This window comes from Bubalus kerabau, chromosome 6 (assembly GCF_029407905.1).
Source record: "Bubalus kerabau isolate K-KA32 ecotype Philippines breed swamp buffalo chromosome 6, PCC_UOA_SB_1v2, whole genome shotgun sequence".
NCBI classification, from domain to species: Eukaryota; Metazoa; Chordata; class Mammalia; order Artiodactyla; family Bovidae; genus Bubalus; species Bubalus kerabau.
The window spans coordinates 10,435,640-10,452,626 of record NC_073629.1 but is presented as its reverse complement, the minus strand read 5'-3'; the positions used below and the strand labels follow the sequence as shown (position 1 = coordinate 10,452,626).

Genomic DNA, 16,987 nt, shown 5'->3' with positions numbered 1-16,987 from the left:
TTTCCCCATCAGTTTTAGGCCTGACATTGGTATTCAGAGTGAAAGCAAAAGTGTTAATCCTTCGTCTGACTCTTGCAATTCCATGGACTGCAGCCCACCAGGCTCCTCTGTCTATGGGACTATCCAGGCAAGGATCCTGGAGTGCGTTTCCATTCCCTTCTCCAGGGCATCTTCCCAACTCAGGGATCGAACCCATGTCCCTTAGGTCTACCTGCATTGGCAGGTGGGTTCTTTACCATCTGAAGGCAGTATTTAAACCCACTGACCCTCAAAGCTAGAAAAGCTGCTGACTTCTGATCTATGACATACATAGAATCATGTATTCATTTACTTACTTCTTTGCTTATTTACTTTTTTTGGTTTGTTTTTGTGGGATCATTTCATTTTCAAGAAACCGAAGAACTTTCCCTGTTTCTCATCTTTGAAGCCATTGCGAAGCAACCCCACACTGACTCCCGACACTCTCTCCATCTTGCTAGCAAGCTGGGAAAAACTGCCCCTGCACCACCAGGGGGCTTCACTGGTGGCTCAGCTGGTAAAGAATCCACCTGCAACGTGGGAGACCTGGGTTTGACCCCTGGGTTGGGAAGATGCCCTGGAGAAGGGAAAGGCTACCCACTCCAGTATTCTGGCCTGGAGAATTCCATGCACTGTTCGCAAAGAGTTAATGCCGTTCTAAACTGGTGAGGCAGAGGTTTCTATCTCTGCCCCATAATACTTCCTGGAGACTCAGGGAGTGCCTAGAAGGACAGGAAAAGGACAATGACATAACACCTGAGTAACTGTTGACTCAGTGACACCTGGAACTCTCTCAATGAGCCCGTGCGTGTGTTCTCAGTCGCTTTAGTTGTGTCCGACTCTGTGCAACCCTATAGACCATAGCCTGCCGGGTTCCTCTGTCCATGGGATTCTCCAAGGCAAAAATACTGGAGTGGGTTGCCATGCCCTCCTCCAGGGGATTTTCCCAACCCGGGGATCGAACCTGTGGCATCACTTGCATCTTCTGCATCGCAGGCGGATTCTTTACCACTGAGCCACCTGGAAAGCCCCCTCAATGAGCCCACTGGAGAATTTGGATTCTCCAGTATTCTGCATGTCTACCCTAGACCCGTCCTTTCTGGCCCTTTCCTGAACCAGGAGCTTGGCCAGGTCTTGTCTGTCTTCTTGGCCTTGTTGGTCCCCTTCTCAAGCAGCTCACAAAGTTGCCTGCCCCTCATCTCCCCTAGCCATCCAGTGATCTGCCTCCCACTTCTCACACTGTACCTTAGCCTGCAGGTGCTCTGAGATGCCTTCATAATTATGAGGTCCCCAAGAGACCCATCTGGGCCCCCTGTCACTCCTCACCATCAAGTGCGCTGGGAGATGACAACTCAGCCATCATAAACACGGGGGAAGAGGAGAACAATAAAAGAATACATGGTCCGTGGGTTAAATGCACCATTAGGCAATAACCTGGCAAATCAGAATGTGGGGCATTCTTCAAATCAGCTGGCCTGAGTACTTCACAATATCAGTGTTATTAAAATTAATGAATGGATAAGGAAACTCTGCCAGATCAAAAGAGACTTAGGTGAATACAGTGTGTGAATCCTGAAGATTCAATCCCTGACCGAATCCTGGTTTGGAAGGGAGAAAACCATGGAAAATACATTTTTGGAACTGGGTAAATTTGAATATAGATTAAATATTAAATAATATTGTAGAATCGTCAGACTCAAAATTTTGATGGGGGGATGTGATAATGGTACTGCTGACAAGTAAGCCAATGTCTTTGTTCTTCAGAAATACAAGTTGAAGCATTCAGGCAAAGTGTCAAGATATGGGAAACTTACTTTCAAATAGCTTAATAATAGCAAAATATGTATATACATCTAAAAGAGACAAGCAGCTCCATGGAATTAACAATCATTAAATATAGGTGAAGCACTGATGGGTGTGGTACAGTTCTTTCAACATGTCTGTGTGTGCAAAATTTTTCAAAAGTAAAAAATTAAGGGGGAAAAGAATAAATGCTCCGGATGCTGGCCATGTACCTCCTCTCTGAGCCAGGGGCTTTCGTATATTGCAAAAGATCCAATAAGGCCAACAGAAGGGGATTTTTTTAAGCCTACTTGGTTTGAGTAGCTATGTTATTTATTTCTTATGCAATGGAGATGCCTACTAATTTTAGTTAGGCTAACAGGAAAAAAGTTTCGGCTTGTCCATACAATTAATGACACTGGGATGCAACATACCTTGGGTGAGGCAACAGCAGGCAGCCTGGAACTAAAAGACAGCTGCTGTTCATGTACAAAGTGTACAATATCCCAAGATAATTGAGGGAAGACAATAAAACATCCCTATGTTTATTTGTGCAAAGCATGCAGCAATATCTTTCCTTGGTGTGTCCATTCACACAGATATGTCAATCCTGGACCCCAAGTCCCCGAAAGGCAGGGACAGTATCCAAATCACTGCTCATCTCCATGAGGCCTCAGCCAAACAAGTGTTTCATATGGCAATAAAAAGTTGACGGTGATGATGTTGTGAAACGAACATGTGTCTGACGGAACATCAGCCCACACGCTCCAACCCCACAGTGTCGGAGGGCTTTGTTGCTGTTGCTGGCAGAACTTGGCATGATCTGTGCAGCCCAGTTACCCTTAGATCCTCCTCTTGGAGCTTTTCCATGTATTCCAGCATCTGCTCCTTCTCCTGTTCCTGCTGTTCAGCAAGCAGCGATCGCTCCTCCTGGTTCTTTTCCATCTGTTCCACAATGTGCCGTCTTCCTCTGAGAAGAAACAGTGCCATGGTGTCTTAGAAACCAAGAGTCCAGGTCTCTGTTTTAACCTCCACCCAAATAACACCCACGATGGGAGGTATTGTAGGGACAACGTGATGAGTGCCCCCTAAATACCACTATGTTTCATGAGCGGGGTCAGTCCTTTCTCTTCCGAGCTCCTAATTCTGGGGCTCACCCTTCGTGAGATTCCCACCCTGCATTTGTTTGTCCAAGAGTGTGCCCATATCATAAGACACCTTCTCCTTTCAGTACCTGAGGTTTTCTGAAATCCTACCACCTCCCAAAACGTCCCAGAGTAATCAGAGGGAGCCACCTTCCCAAGCTGATTTCCCAGAGTTAAGAAGCCCACAGTAACTCCTTTCTCCAGAGCATCTGCTCTCAACCAGTGTATCTTGTCATCCCACTCCATCTACCATGCCTAGTTAGCTAACTGTCCTTCTTATATCCAATCTCATATTTTAAGACCATCGGCTGCTGGTGTACGGGGCTGAGTCTGAGGAATTCTCTACACTCAGCAGCACCCTTGCTCAACAATAGAAAGCAGAGAAGCCAGATTCTAGAGTCAGTGCAGCCAGTGACTCCCTCTGCGTTATTGGGATGTCAACAACCTTGAAAGCATCTAGATCCCATGGTCTCTGGGTAAAGGCTGGGAGAGTGGGAGAAGACGCAGAGGAGGACAAGTATCTACGGGAAGGGGTATGACACTGACATTCAGATAGCACTGTTGAATGGCTTCCTGACTCCAAATGAAACACACTAGAGCAACAAGCAGAAAGGGTTACATGGAAGCAGGTTTAGACTCAGTATAAGGACCAGGTCAAATCATTAGAGCTGCCTAAGAAGGCAGGGATTTCCCCTTTATTGAAACTGTTCATGCAAAAGACGAAGAGCCATTTAGCCATGAAATGAGCTTTTCATGGGAGCCTACTGTATGGACCAGGTACCTGCTAGCGGTCCACAGATGAATGGCCCGAGAGAACAGAATACAAATGGGGAGACAGAGCTGCCACTCAGCGTGGTACAAGGACTGTTTATGGGGGTAATTCTTGTATTATATGGTTGGCATTCTAAATCTGGGACACTATGATTCTATAATTTATCTGCTTTGGGACTTGTCCTCTCCTGCAAACTGGAGGGGATTGAATTTATTCATTCTAACTTGTATTAGGCATTTGCTGCAGGCCAAACATTCTGGTAGGTCAGAAGCCGAAGAAACAAGACAGGGACCCTGCCCTCAGGGAGCATACAGCCTGGTGAGGGTCAGGGAGCCACAGCGCAAGGAGGGGCGTGGCAGACCACTAACACAGTGTAGGGGGCCCAGAGCAGGGAGGCTCGAAGCTCGCCCAGTGGAGTCAGGGAAGTTTCTCAGGGGAGGGGATAGCAAGGCCACATTATGAAGGAAGAGAGAGCATTTTCCGGGGTGGGAGAAGAAAAAAGGAAAGAGAGGGTATTCAAAGCCGAGGGAACAACAAAAAATAATGAGATCATATGAAGACCTGGCATGCTGGGGGGACATGAAGGAAAGCCTCCTAGAATGGATGGCAAGAAATGATGCAAAATGAGGGTGAATAAGGGCCGTATTGTGAAACACCTGTTGTGATCTTAGAAACAAGCTTTAAGACGTTCTACAGTTGTTTGGGATTGGACATGTACACACCACTGTGTTTAAAATGGATACCCAACAAGGACCTCCCATATAGCACATGGAACTCTGCTGAGTGTTATGTGGCAGCCTGGATGCAAGGAGAGTTTAGGGGAGAATGGATACATGTACATGTATGACTGAGTCCCTTCGTAGTTCACCTGAAACTATCACAACATTGTTTGTTAATTGGCTATACTTCAATAAACAATAAAAATTAAAAAAAAAAAAAAGAAGTTCTGTGTCTTTCTGAATCATTCCATAAAAGTTTTGTGATAATAACAAAGGATGATAATGACCATTTCTCATGTCCTTCTTCTCTGCAAGGCTATATGGACCTAAAGACACATGGAAAAGACTTAGAGAGGGAAATGTCAAAACCACCTCTTTACCGGATTCTCTCCTCCCTCCTCTTTCTGTCTAGCTCCTCCTGCCTTTGAACAGATTTCTGCCGCTCCACCTCCATCATCTGATCCAACCGCTTCTCCTCTGCATCCAGTTCTTTTTGGATCAGCTGCTTCTCCAGAATTTGGGCATCCCGGATGGCATGACACTTGGCATTGAGGATGATCTGGAGAGTGGAATTGAACTTGTGGTACTAGGTCTGGGAGTAAGGATGGGGATGGTTGGGGGGTGGAGTGATGTACCACAGGGATGTGGAAGCTGGAGTGGGGAGAAATGGGAGCAGAATCCCATTAAGAGTGCTCACAAGCCCAGAAAAGCAATAGCATCTTTCAGGGTATTGGGTCTAGTGTTTGGGGCAGAGGTGGGGGGTCATGGATCACTCTTTGGGAATAAGATGAAAGCTATGGGTCTTCTCCTCCATAAAATTCACTTACATCTATACACACAAACTTTCCATAAAACTTTAGAAGTTCATGGTCCCCTTAGGGACCCCTGAACCTCAAATGAAGACCCCCCCCATTCTACTCTTCAGGAAAATAAACATTCTTGCAGAGGCCAAGCCACTAGATTTTTAAGCTAGAAGAGCACAACCTGACACATAGGAGATGAAAAAATCACGAGCAATCAATAAGAGCTGTGGAGTAAAAGCTTTGGAAAATAAAAGGAAGCATTAAGGAGAGAAGATTTACCTGAGAAACAGAAACTCTGGATGAAGAGGCTGGGGAGTCAGCATTTTTCATTTGGCCAGGAAGTGAACCACATGCAAATGAGCAACACAATAGAATTCAAATGAGCCTCTGGTCTTTATGCTCTGGCTAAAGGAAGCACTTTGAGCACAACAAAAACAACCCCATTGTCTGCACCATCCTATGTGGCCAGAATTGAACTAGCAGGATAAAGATACAAGTAACATGTATTTTTCAACCCGCAGTTCGCAACAAAGTATCTCCCATATATTAGCATATTTCATCCTAATAATGCTGCTTAGTAGTTTCGCCACCCTCATTTCACAAACAAAGAAAGTTTGGCTCAGTGAGTGCAAGTGACTTGCTGAAGGTCACACAGCCCGCACTGCACTCCGTAGGTGCAGCTCTCCCCGACCCAGTCTACTCCATTCGCCTGCCAAGGCCAGCCCCTCACCTTTCAACCCTGCACCCCATCTCTAGCCCATGCTTTCAGGCATGTGAATAACAGATAAGAGGAGGGAGGGATTCCCTGGTGGGCCAGTGCTCAGGACTCTGTTCTTCCACTGCACGCGGCATGAATTCAGTCCCTGGTTAGAGAACTAAGATCCTGCACACTGAGAGGCAAGGTCAAAAAAGAGAGATAGATGAGTGGAGGGAAGGAGAATGGAGAGCCCACCTTTTTCATATCCTTCAGCTCTTCCTCCTGCTCCATCCGCAGCTGGTTGGCTCTCTGCAGAAGGTTCTGGGCCCTCTCCTTGGCTACCTCCTCCAGGTCGCTGAGCTTCCTGTTGTTCCTCCAAACCATTTCCTTCTGTTTCATGATCTTCTTGCGTGTGGTCACTGTGTCCTACGGGAGCCACGCTGGAATCAGCGGGGACTTACTCTAGTGCTCCGTGCCCTGGGCACTAGCTTGGCTGCCGTAGGTGACCTCAGATGAGTTTCACATCACCCCATCACACTGTCATAGCCCAGAGGTTTCCCAGCCTGGCGTCCTCACCCCTCCCCTGGCCCCACAGTTGCTCCCACCAGATCTTTATTCTGTAACACATCTTTAGCACTTTCACACCTTACTTCAGTGTCCCCTAACTAAAGCTCCCAGTCTTGTGGGAGGCCGGCCTCTCCCCAGCCCTTTTCTTCAACCCCCACTCTGCAAAGATGGGGTCGGGGGTAGGTACCACAATGGCTTCCTTCTCCTTCTTGAAGGCCTGCTCCCTGGCCTCGAGTTCTTCTTTGGTTAGGACATGGGATGCCCATTTAATCCGCTCAAATTCCTCAGGGCTCATGATAAGGGACTGCCCGGAAGGGTCCTTGGTGGGAATGCTGACACAAAGAATGAATAAAATTAGGCAGGGGGTGTGGCGGGGGAGCTCTTAGCACTACTCTGCAGGCTGCTCTGCTCTCTACCCCACCCCCATCACTGCCCATCCTGCCTCAGAGAATCGGGCAGGAGAGACAGCGGTCTCAGCCAAGGGCAGAGTAGCATCACCGGCTTAAAAAAGGAACATTTTAAGGACTTTGTCTAAAATGTCCAGCTCACACGTTACCTCCTCTGCACCCGCCCCCATGTACCCATACACACCCACCTCCTCCCCTCCGCTGTCCCTGCCTGTGTTGTGGGCAATGTCTGTTTGCCTTGCTAGATCACAAGCTCCTGTGGGATTCAGGCTCTGTCGTAACCCCATGGGCAGCCCGGTCTCTGGCCCAGCACTGGGCACAGAGTGAGGACTCAAAATAAAGCTGCCGCGTTGAACTTTTAAAACAGATGATTCCTCGAGAATGACATAAAAAGGGCAAGGGCACGCCCGGCGAGGATGAAGTGGAGGCCAGTGAGAAACGAAACCATCCCTGTGCCTCCAGCCCAGAGGGAAGCTTTGAACCCTAAATATTAATTAAAATCAACAATAGCCAGAGACATGTCTACAGACTTTTCTAGCTGCCCAACGCATTCAACAAACCAATAGGTAATTATAATGATTACAAACAGATGACATACATTGGAGATGGAGCAGGGGAGTGGGCATCAAGCTGCTTCTGGGTGAGGCGTCTAACAGGCACATGGCAGACAGACGCAGATGGTCTGAGGCAGGAAGTGAAACCTCATCCCATAAAACCGGCTGGGGAGAGGTGTCCAGGAGGTGGACACATGAGTAAGTGGGCTTGAGGCTTAGCCAAGACCTTGTGTTCCCCTGGGTGCTGTGGCCCCAAACAGCCTGTGATCTGGAGTGACCAGGAATGATGTGAATCTGAGACAGCATCTCGAGCTTTTCTCAGAACCCTGACAAGTTACCCGAGACTTCACCTCCAACGTGTTTTTAGGACTGGACCAGTCCAAGAAGGAGCCCTTGGGACTTCTCTGGTCGTCCAGTGATTAAGAATCTGCTTTGGCTTAGTAACAACCTAGAGGGGTGGGACGGGGAGGGAGGTGAGAGGGATGTTTAAGTGGGAGAGGCCATACGTAAACCTATAGCTGATTCATGTGGATGTTTGGTAGAAACCAATGCAATACTGTAAAGCAATTATCCTTCAATCAACAATAAATTAAAAAAAAAATAAAAAAAGACTCTGCCTTGCAATGCAGGGGACGCTGGTTCCTTCCCTGGCTGGGAACTATGATCCCACATTTGGCAGGGGAACTAAGCCAGCACACCACAACTACTGAGCCTGCGCACGCTGGAACCTGACATCCCTCAGGACTCAAGGAAGATCCCGTGTGCCGCTACTAACGCCCGACACAGCTAGATACACAAATAAATAAATAAAGGGAAGGAGCCCTTTCTTGGGCCACAGGCGTGTCTGCAGGGCCGCTACCGCATCTGGCCCTTCAACGCCAGAGCTGATTAGACGGTGCTCTTGGACCTGTGGACCAGCCGTGCCTCCCCAGATCGCGACACAGGATACATTTTCTGGGATTTCAAGTTTTTAGTGAGTGGAGCCATAGTTGGAAGAACAGTTTAGAGAATGGAGCACCAGCAGAAGAGCTAAACCTCTGAGTGGCAGGGTTGGCTCCCTTCGTGTGACTGAGCTGGGCCTAACCCCACATGAGGGGCCCAAGCAAGCGGGCTGCTCCAATCAGGAAGCCGTGCTGAGCTAATCCCAAAGGAACCCCAGAGCTTTGGGGAATTTCCTCTTCTGGCCTCAGAGCCTGGGAAGAAGCCCTGGGACTAATTAGGCATCTGGTCAGTTTTTCCTTTGCTTCAGATTCTTGATTCGGCCAGAAGGAAGTGACTCATCTGGACATTTCCCTGACCAAGTGCACTATTCGGGGCTCAGAAGGGACCCCCCCCACCCAAGCATCTACCCTCTACCAGCCCCATAGAACCCACAGTAGCCAGTAGCTGGGAATCAAGGGCAGTGGCAGTAATAGATACAAGGCGGGGAGAAGAAGGTCAAAATGGAGAAGAAACGGGAACCAAGAAACCAAAGGCAGGAAATGGATAGGAAAGAGGTGGGGTCCACAGTGACAGGACGAGACCAGGTGGGCCCCCCGTCCCCCCACACAGGTCCTCACAGAAGGGCTCCGTGCCCTGGGTACTCACGTTAGCTCCCGGACCATGTCCCGGGTGATGAGCTGGATGGTCTCCGGCTTGTGGTCCAAGCCCAGCGCCGTGAGTGTTTTCCGAATGGCATGCTTATCTCGGAGCAGCACAATGGGGCTGTCACTCCGGGTCAGGGGCTGGGGGGTCAGGAAGGGCAGCTTAGAAGCTGGTCACCCCACTTCTTGCTGGTTACCGGAGGGTGGCATCTCCACCCCATCCAGCGTCAGGGGAAATCAGCTGGAGCCCAGACTGCAGGAGCACCCAGAGTAGCCAGGGCACTGAGCAAGCAGTGTGGCGGCCAGATGTGCTCTGTAGCGACCGGCTCTTCTGAAAGCAAGGCTTCTCTATAACTCGTGCAGATACTCCCAGAGGGATGGAGGCCCAGGGAGAGGTTTGCTAGTGTGTGTCCATTCCTAACCTGAAACCATCAGGAATGAAAATTTGGGGTCTCTTCGTTCTTCTCCCTCCATCATTTACAAAACAAAAACTAATTAGCTCTCTTGGACCGCATCGAGGGTCTTTAGCATACAGTTCCTTAGGGACACATTCAATCTATGATATTTGTTATTTTTAATCCTTTCTAATTCATTTACTTTGATTCCCCCCCACCAAAAAGCCCTATGGGGTAAGTTAGAAATATGGTCCAGTGGATCTGTCTTTAAATCTAATATGGTGAGGCAGTCAGCGAGTTAGAATTCAGCAAAGAAAACACAAATTAGATACATGAGTTTTTTTCAACTTTCTGACCGTGAAGGAGTTAGATAACAAGAAAATGAAATCATTTGTTTCAGGGAATTGTTAACACAGGAGAGGATTTCATTTATCAGGAACACAGTGTCTGCGATCCTGAGCGGAGGCAGGGGCATGGCTTAGGTGGAGGTCCATCCTGTCTGGAGGCCGGCACAGTGCACACCCGTTCCCGGAAAGCTGCTGCCACCTGGCGCCCATCTCTGCCTCCAAGCGGCTCAACTCAGTCAGGTCACAGGCCACTTCTGCCCTCTGCTGCCGGCTGGGAGGCTTCCGAGACTCTGGTCCAACAATAAGCCCAAAAGACTGAGCCAGGAACAGGCTGCGTGTCAGCCGCCCCCTCTGGCAAGCCGGCAGGACTAAATCTGGAGAAGTCGGCCATTTCCAAACCTGTCTTCACTTTAGCTAGAAGAGTCCCCATGGACTCAAGACAAATCAACAACATGACTGTAAGCGAAATTGAATTGCTTTGATTCTTTCCCTTGTCAATAGGAAACAGCTTCTAAAGGCAGAAAGACACTCATCTGGAACAATCTGGAAAGTCCTTTTTAATTCACAGTGAGAAGAGTGAAGGGTAAGGGTAGACATCAGAAAGACCCTGATGCTGGGAAAGATTGAGGCCAGGAGGAGGAGGCAACAGAGGATGAGATGGTTGGATGGCATCACTGACTCAATGGACATGAGTTTGAGCAAACGCCCGGAGATAGTAAGGGACAAGGAAGCCTGGTGTGCTGCAGTCCGTGGGGTCACAAAGAATTGGACATAACTTAGCAACTGAACTGCAACAAAGGGGAGACATCACCTCTTCTCTCCCTGGTCCGCCTGCAGCCAGTGGTGTTCACGCCAGTGCTTAGACCACTACTGGTGTCTTTCTTCTTTTTCCCTTTCCTCTACTTTTTTCTCTCTTTTTTCTCCCTTCCAGTTGTATTGGGACAAAGTTGACCTACTGTTTCAGTTCAGTTCAGTCGCTCAGTCGTGTCCGACTCTTTGCGACCCCATGAACCACAGCATGCCAGGCCTCCCTGTCCATCACCAACTCCCGGAGTTCTGTCCATTGAGTCGGTGATGCCATCCAGCCATCTCATCCTCTGTCATCCCCTTCTCCTCCTGCCCCCAGTCCCTCCCAACATCAGGGTCTTTTCCAATGAGTCAACTCTTCGCATGAGGTAGCCAAAGTATTGGAGTTTCAGCTTTAGCATCAGTCCTTCCAAAGAACACCCAGGACTGATCTCCTTTAGGATGGACTGGTTGGATCTCCTTGCAGTCCAAGGGACTCTCAAGAGTCTTCTCCAACACCACAGTTCAAAAGCATCAATTCTTCAGTGCTCAGCTTTCTTTACAGTCCATCTCTCACATCCATACATAACCACTGGAAAAACCATAGCCTTGACTAGACGACCCTACTGTTTAGGTTTAAGGTATAGCATAACTATTTGATTTGCCATCATGAAGTGATAATCATAGTAAGTTTAGAGAACAGCCATCATCTCATATCAATACAAAATTTTAAAAAACAGACAAAATTTTTCTGTGCTGAGAACTCTTAGGATTTACTCTCTTAACGGCTCCAGTGTCCCTTTTCTTTCTCAATCTCTCACCGTTCTCTCTACATCTCATTCTCTTTCTCTCCTCCCTTCCCACCTTCTGAATGTCATGTGTAACCAAGATCACTCCAAGTAACTTTCTGGCTCTCCTTCTCTAGTCATCAGCCTCTTAGACTGGCTGATATTTGCAAATAAATATTTACTTGCTCGTTTTCCAAAGCAAAGTAATTGTTTTAGCTGAGCAACTGGGAAAGAAGGATGATTTGTGTTCTACTCTGCACTGTTCTTGGATGGAGGGGGGATTATGTTGAACAACAATTATGTCGTTCTATATCTGGAAGCCTGGGCCACTGGCACTCAAACGTTTCCATCACAGGGCGTTCGCTGAGCAAAGAGCAGACACTGAGGGTTCAGCAGTTGAGCCTCCCTTCAGCATTATAACAGATCTTCAAATGCTGCACAGATGTAAAGATCTCAAGGGCGGAGGAAGCCAGGTGGCCTGTTTACATGGGCCCCACAAAGTGTCTGAGCTTGTCCACTGGAGCCGCAGAAACCCCCACTGCCCTCAGTCTGAGAGTTCTCTGGGAGAGAGGGTGACCTGTCCAGAGCTAGCTTTGTTCAGGTCACCGCCTCCTGGTGACAGCTCCCTGGAGGGACTGAGGGACGGTTACCTTGATAGCTCCAAAAAGGCTCTCATCCACCTCGGAGCTCAGGGCTTTGGTCCGATAGCGAGGCCTATTCCTTGACCTGTTGGAAGCAGTAGAGGCAGAGCTCAGCACGCCAGCTGTGCTTAATGGCTGCAGGGAGAGGCAGAAATTTGGGCTCATCAGTACCGACCGCCATCTGCACCCCAGGCAAGGTAGACGCTTCGCCAGCCCGTGCCGAGGGAAAGTTGGGTGGGTGTATGGGAAAGCACCTGGGTAAATCCTGAAACACAGGAGATGCCCTACAGGAGCAGTGGCTTCCCTGGACACCAGCCCAGCAAGAAGGAGGACTTCTGAGGTTTCTGAGCTGAAGAAGTCCAAGCCCTTGCACAGCAGGGAAGGAAGGCGGGCAGGAGGATGATTCAGTGTCAGCCCAGTTCTCGTTTCCCGCAAGCACTCTCTTGTGAGGCCACATGGGCTGTCCTCTCCAGAAATGCACAGTGTCGTCACCTCCAACCTCGTCATCTGAACAGCAAGCCCCCTTCACAGCTGATGCTACCATCTGACCTCCTCCATGTCCCCACCATCTCACAAGGTTACCGTTGGGACCCGAGGACACTAATGCTGAAAAGTACCTTGCACACAGCCGGCAGGTGGTTGATGCCTGATAAACTTCAGTGAATGAACGACTGCCAGCTACAATCAGGCAAACAGGTTCACCCTGAAGCTGTGTCCACCATGAGGCTCTTTCACTCTCAGGACTGCTTGAACGTGCATATGCGTGCATGCATGCTCAGACACTTCACTCATATTCGACTCTTTGCGACCCCATGGACTGTAGCCCGCCAGGCTACACTCGATTTTCCCAGCAAGAATACTGGAGTGGGTTGCCATGCCCTCCTCCAGGGGAACCTCCTGACGCAGTGATTGAACCCACGTCTCCCGCATTGCAAGCAGATTCTTTACCACTGAGCTACTGGGGGAACCCCTTGAACATGCATGAGTCAGTTTTTAGCCATCCAGTACTCTTCTAGGTTGGATCCTTGTCTCTCCCATCTAATGAGCTGAAGGAGACAGGGATCATCTCCGAGCGTAGAAGCTGAAAACATCAGACAGCTGCCTTCCAAGCCTGGGCAAAGGACCTAGGTGAGCCATCAGATCTCCCAAGCCTGACAATGAATAGAAAACTAATGATGTAAGAAGGGGAACATGGAAACCCCTTCTGACAAAGGCAGCAGTGGCAGTCACTCCCTGTGTCTGGGGCAATGCTGACAAGGGCACCAAGAGCAGCTGCCGTGATTAAGTGCCAGCCCCGGGGGTGGCATCAAGGGTCTTTGCCAGGCCAGTGCCGGGTTGTGATCTGGGCCTCAGTTCTGGCTGCAGTTCCTGTGTGTTTTCATCCTCCAAGCCTAGCTGCCCAGCCTTGGCGTGAACTCTGGGCACTCTCCAAAATCCTCTCCATACATTCCCTTCTCCCTAAATTGGAGTTCTGGCTCTGTTGTTTATAACCAAGAACCCTGACTAACACAACCTCCATTCCCCAAGGTCAGTCCCGCTTCAGCTCAGCCTAAAGAGAAGTCTGTCTCCAGGGGGCGGTTTCTGTGAGGACTCCAGGGTTACCCTAAATCTCATTCCGGAGGAGCCCCCATCTCCTGCAGTTCTCGGAGCTGGAAGACCCTGGTGCAAAGAGCTGGACACGTCAGGTCAACCAAGCCTGGGAATGAGCAGCCGTCAAGGGGACAGGGTGGACAGGGAAATGACCGTGCATTCCAGGTCACTAAACACTGGGCGATATGTTTTGAATGCTCTCTCTAATCTGCCATGACCACAGAGAACTCCCTGCAGCACCTGTTCCACCTGTGGCAGGTTTTCGCACCAAATCGGGCAATTATTCCCTGGCTGGCTCCATTCCATACAACAAGCATGGCTGTGTGTGCCCTTCCCTCCCAGCCTGGCACAGCCAGCAAAAGGCTCACAGAGGGCGCCTTGCTTTACAGCCTCTGTCAGCCCCAGTACAGCAGAGCAGAAAAGCCTGAATTCGTGAAAAGTAAATACAGGAGCCCCAAGGATGTCTAATAACAGATTCTGAAGGGTTATTACATGGAGAGTGGGGAGCAACAGCTCCCCTTTCCACCAAAAATAGAATAAGAAGGAATGACTAGAATCCACAACAGGTGGGACTGAGGCAAAGCTTTAGGAATAACCTGAAAAGATGAGGGCATCGGATCACAAGAGATGGTGTCAGTTCCAAGGGGAAAGGTGCAGAGTCTGGATGTAGCAGGACCTCAATATGCATTTGCTGAAGAACGAATGAACGAAACCAAGCAAGATGACCTCTTGGGGTCTGCAGACCAGACTGAGACAGAAGCCTTTCCAGAATACACCACCACTCCACATTTTCCACATCACGTATGTGGTCTGCGCTGGGGAAAATAACGTATGTGAAAGGCTTTGGAGCACAGATGGAAAGCATTATTGCTGTTTTGCGTTTGTTTTCCTGCTTCTTTCCAAGGGCTCCTGCAGCCTTCCCCTCAGGCTCGGGTGCCCACCAGACTGTAGGATCCTCCCGCACTGGGACTGTGTCACCTCCCTCCTACGCCCTTGGCACCCAGGTCAAGAGGAAGTCACACAAGAAATACTCGACTGCCTGAGCCTCGAAGTCAGAACAGAGGAAGGAAAACAGATGATGACCACAGAAAAGCAGCCGCTGGGCAGAGCAGAAGGAAGCGTTGAGCTCTGGGGTTGGGTGGCTGAGAAACCTCACTGGGGAAATGCTGACTTTGAAGCCACAAGCCTTACACCAGGGTTAGAATAACCAGTTTTGCCAAAAGCAACAAGAAGGATTAGGGAGGTCACTGTGTAAAAGTACTAGAAAAAATGAAGGAACAAGCAGAAATGGAAAGTTAGATTCCTCTGGGCCAGAGGCAGTAGCCAAGAGGTTCTTCCAGGAGGTGAAGGGCTGGTTTTATTTCTTGCATGACTTAACAAATTATAAATATCCCCAAGAAGCTGAGCTGTGCCTAGAGTGCTCATCTTCCTTGAGGGAAGGCATCTCTGGTAGGGAAGGAAAGACCTTTGAGGAGACAAGGATGATTGGGGAAGAAGAGGATTGGGACAGAAAAAGATGCCAGCCCTAACCTTTATATTTTCCTTTTGGTGACCTAGCTGCCTCCTTATCTCTTCAAATAGCATCCCATCCTATGTCTGTAAGAATTCAGCCCCTGCTGGGGGCTCCAGGAGAGATTCTGATGCAGAAATATTAACTGGTTAACCAGAATATGATTTTCACATCATTATAGATGCAGGGTGATCTCCTTAATGTATCAAGTTTAAAAGAAAGTAGACTATATGAAATATGCAAGTATTGCAGTAAAAACGCTCCTATGAAACCGAAATGTGTCACTGAAAGAAGTTCACAAAATGTTTAACAGTAATTTCAGGTGAGCATTAGCATCTTAAGGTATTTCTCATTTTGAATAATGATCTGCATTGAAAAGGTAACTCTCTTTATGGCTGAGATAGGGGAAGGGGGCACTATTTTTACAAAACAAAGCAGTGGACCTGGTGCCCTGACTCTGAACACAGAGAGTGCAGCCCTTAAAAAGCTACAGTGCCAGATGTCCTGAAATCTGGGATGTTCAGCTCAATTCCAACAAGACAGAGCTGGATCGGGGCTGGAACAGAGCGGTGTGGAGTTTCCCTGATGTAACTGTAACACCTGTCAACTGAACAAAGACGAAGACCTGTCCTTTCCCGGGTGTGCTCTCCACTCAGGGATCTTGTTTCTTTCACACATAGGTTCACCACCGGCTTCACGCTCTTGACCTGATTCTACCTCCTTTTCTGTAGACTTTGGTTACAAAGAAGGTGGGGATGCCCATGTACCAGGCATCTTGCCTTTCACTCAGGTCCTCCCTCTCAAATACAACCAGGTTGGCCATCTGTGGGGTACCATTTGAAGATGACATCCTACTCAACACCGAGGCCCTGGCCCTCCTTCTGGGGGATGTTATTTATTGTTTTTGTAAGGGTCCTAGTGGTGTGCCTAATTGTGACCCTGTCTCCAAACATCACCTGTCCCCACTCCTCCCAACAGCCTGAAAAGCTAGTAAGTAGCACCACACACACACACACACACACACACACACACACACACACACGTAGCCTGCCAAAGGTCAGAGATCACTAACTTGACCCACTACTTCTCAAAGGTGCCCATATGCCCTGTCCTGTCCAAGGGACTTCAGAAGGGCTCAGTCAACAAACCAAAGCCCCACCCTGACTGACCTTTGGATGCGGAATCCCTGATCTGGGTGAGCTGAAGGCCACAAGTCTAAACAGGTGCAACTCACTGATTCATTTGACTCGGAGATAAGACATTTTCAAAAGAGGAGAAAAAGGGAACTAACACTTCCTGTGAGCCCTTAGATGCCAAGTGCAGTGCTAGGACCTCATAGACATAGCACCGGGCCCACAAACCTATGTGCAAAAGAGACACAAGATCCGGGGTGGAGATAAATATGGAGATCCAGGGATAAATATGCACCATAAAAAGCATAAGTGAAAGGAGACTCCTGCTGCAACATTGCAGAGAGTCCTCAGAAGTTGGGAACTGCTCTCCTCCAGAGATTTGTTGCTTTTATCATTAACAAAGCTCTTCTAGAAACTCCAACTTGGGGACCCTGAATTTGAACCACACTTAGTCCCAGAAAAGCAGAGTGACCTCTGAGCATGAAGTGTGTCCACAAGTACACTGAAGGAGCTACCTTTGCCATAGGGTGTGCACCCAGAAATTCTAAGGTTATTTCCAGTAACCCAAGGCTCCAACACCTACCCTCTGCCCCACCTCACTTATCCCTCAGGGACCACACCATCCTCCCTGGATCCCAGACACTACTTTCTTACCTTCTCCCAGGCATGCTGTCCTTTCAAACCCTCATGTCATCCTGTCCACCCCAGGGAACTGCAGGCCTGCTAGACCAGTCTCAATCCCTCCAACTG

The 16,987-nt window shown here is 48.9% G+C and overlaps 1 protein-coding gene across 1 annotated transcript in view; it reads right to left on the bottom strand.

Annotated features, from left to right (window-relative positions):
• Positions 1-16,987, bottom strand: part of CFAP45 (cilia and flagella associated protein 45) — a 29,837-nt gene that overhangs the window by 11,940 nt on the left and 910 nt on the right. The window contains exons 2-7 of the mRNA XM_055586731.1: positions 12,014-12,139; positions 9,052-9,188; positions 6,691-6,835; positions 6,192-6,362; positions 4,817-4,995; positions 2,641-2,770 (exon numbers count right to left, since the gene is read on the bottom strand). Coding sequence (XP_055442706.1) covers positions 2,641-2,770; positions 4,817-4,995; positions 6,192-6,362; positions 6,691-6,835; positions 9,052-9,188; positions 12,014-12,139 — 888 coding nt within the window. The remainder of the gene's footprint in view (positions 1-2,640; positions 2,771-4,816; positions 4,996-6,191; positions 6,363-6,690; positions 6,836-9,051; positions 9,189-12,013; positions 12,140-16,987) is intronic.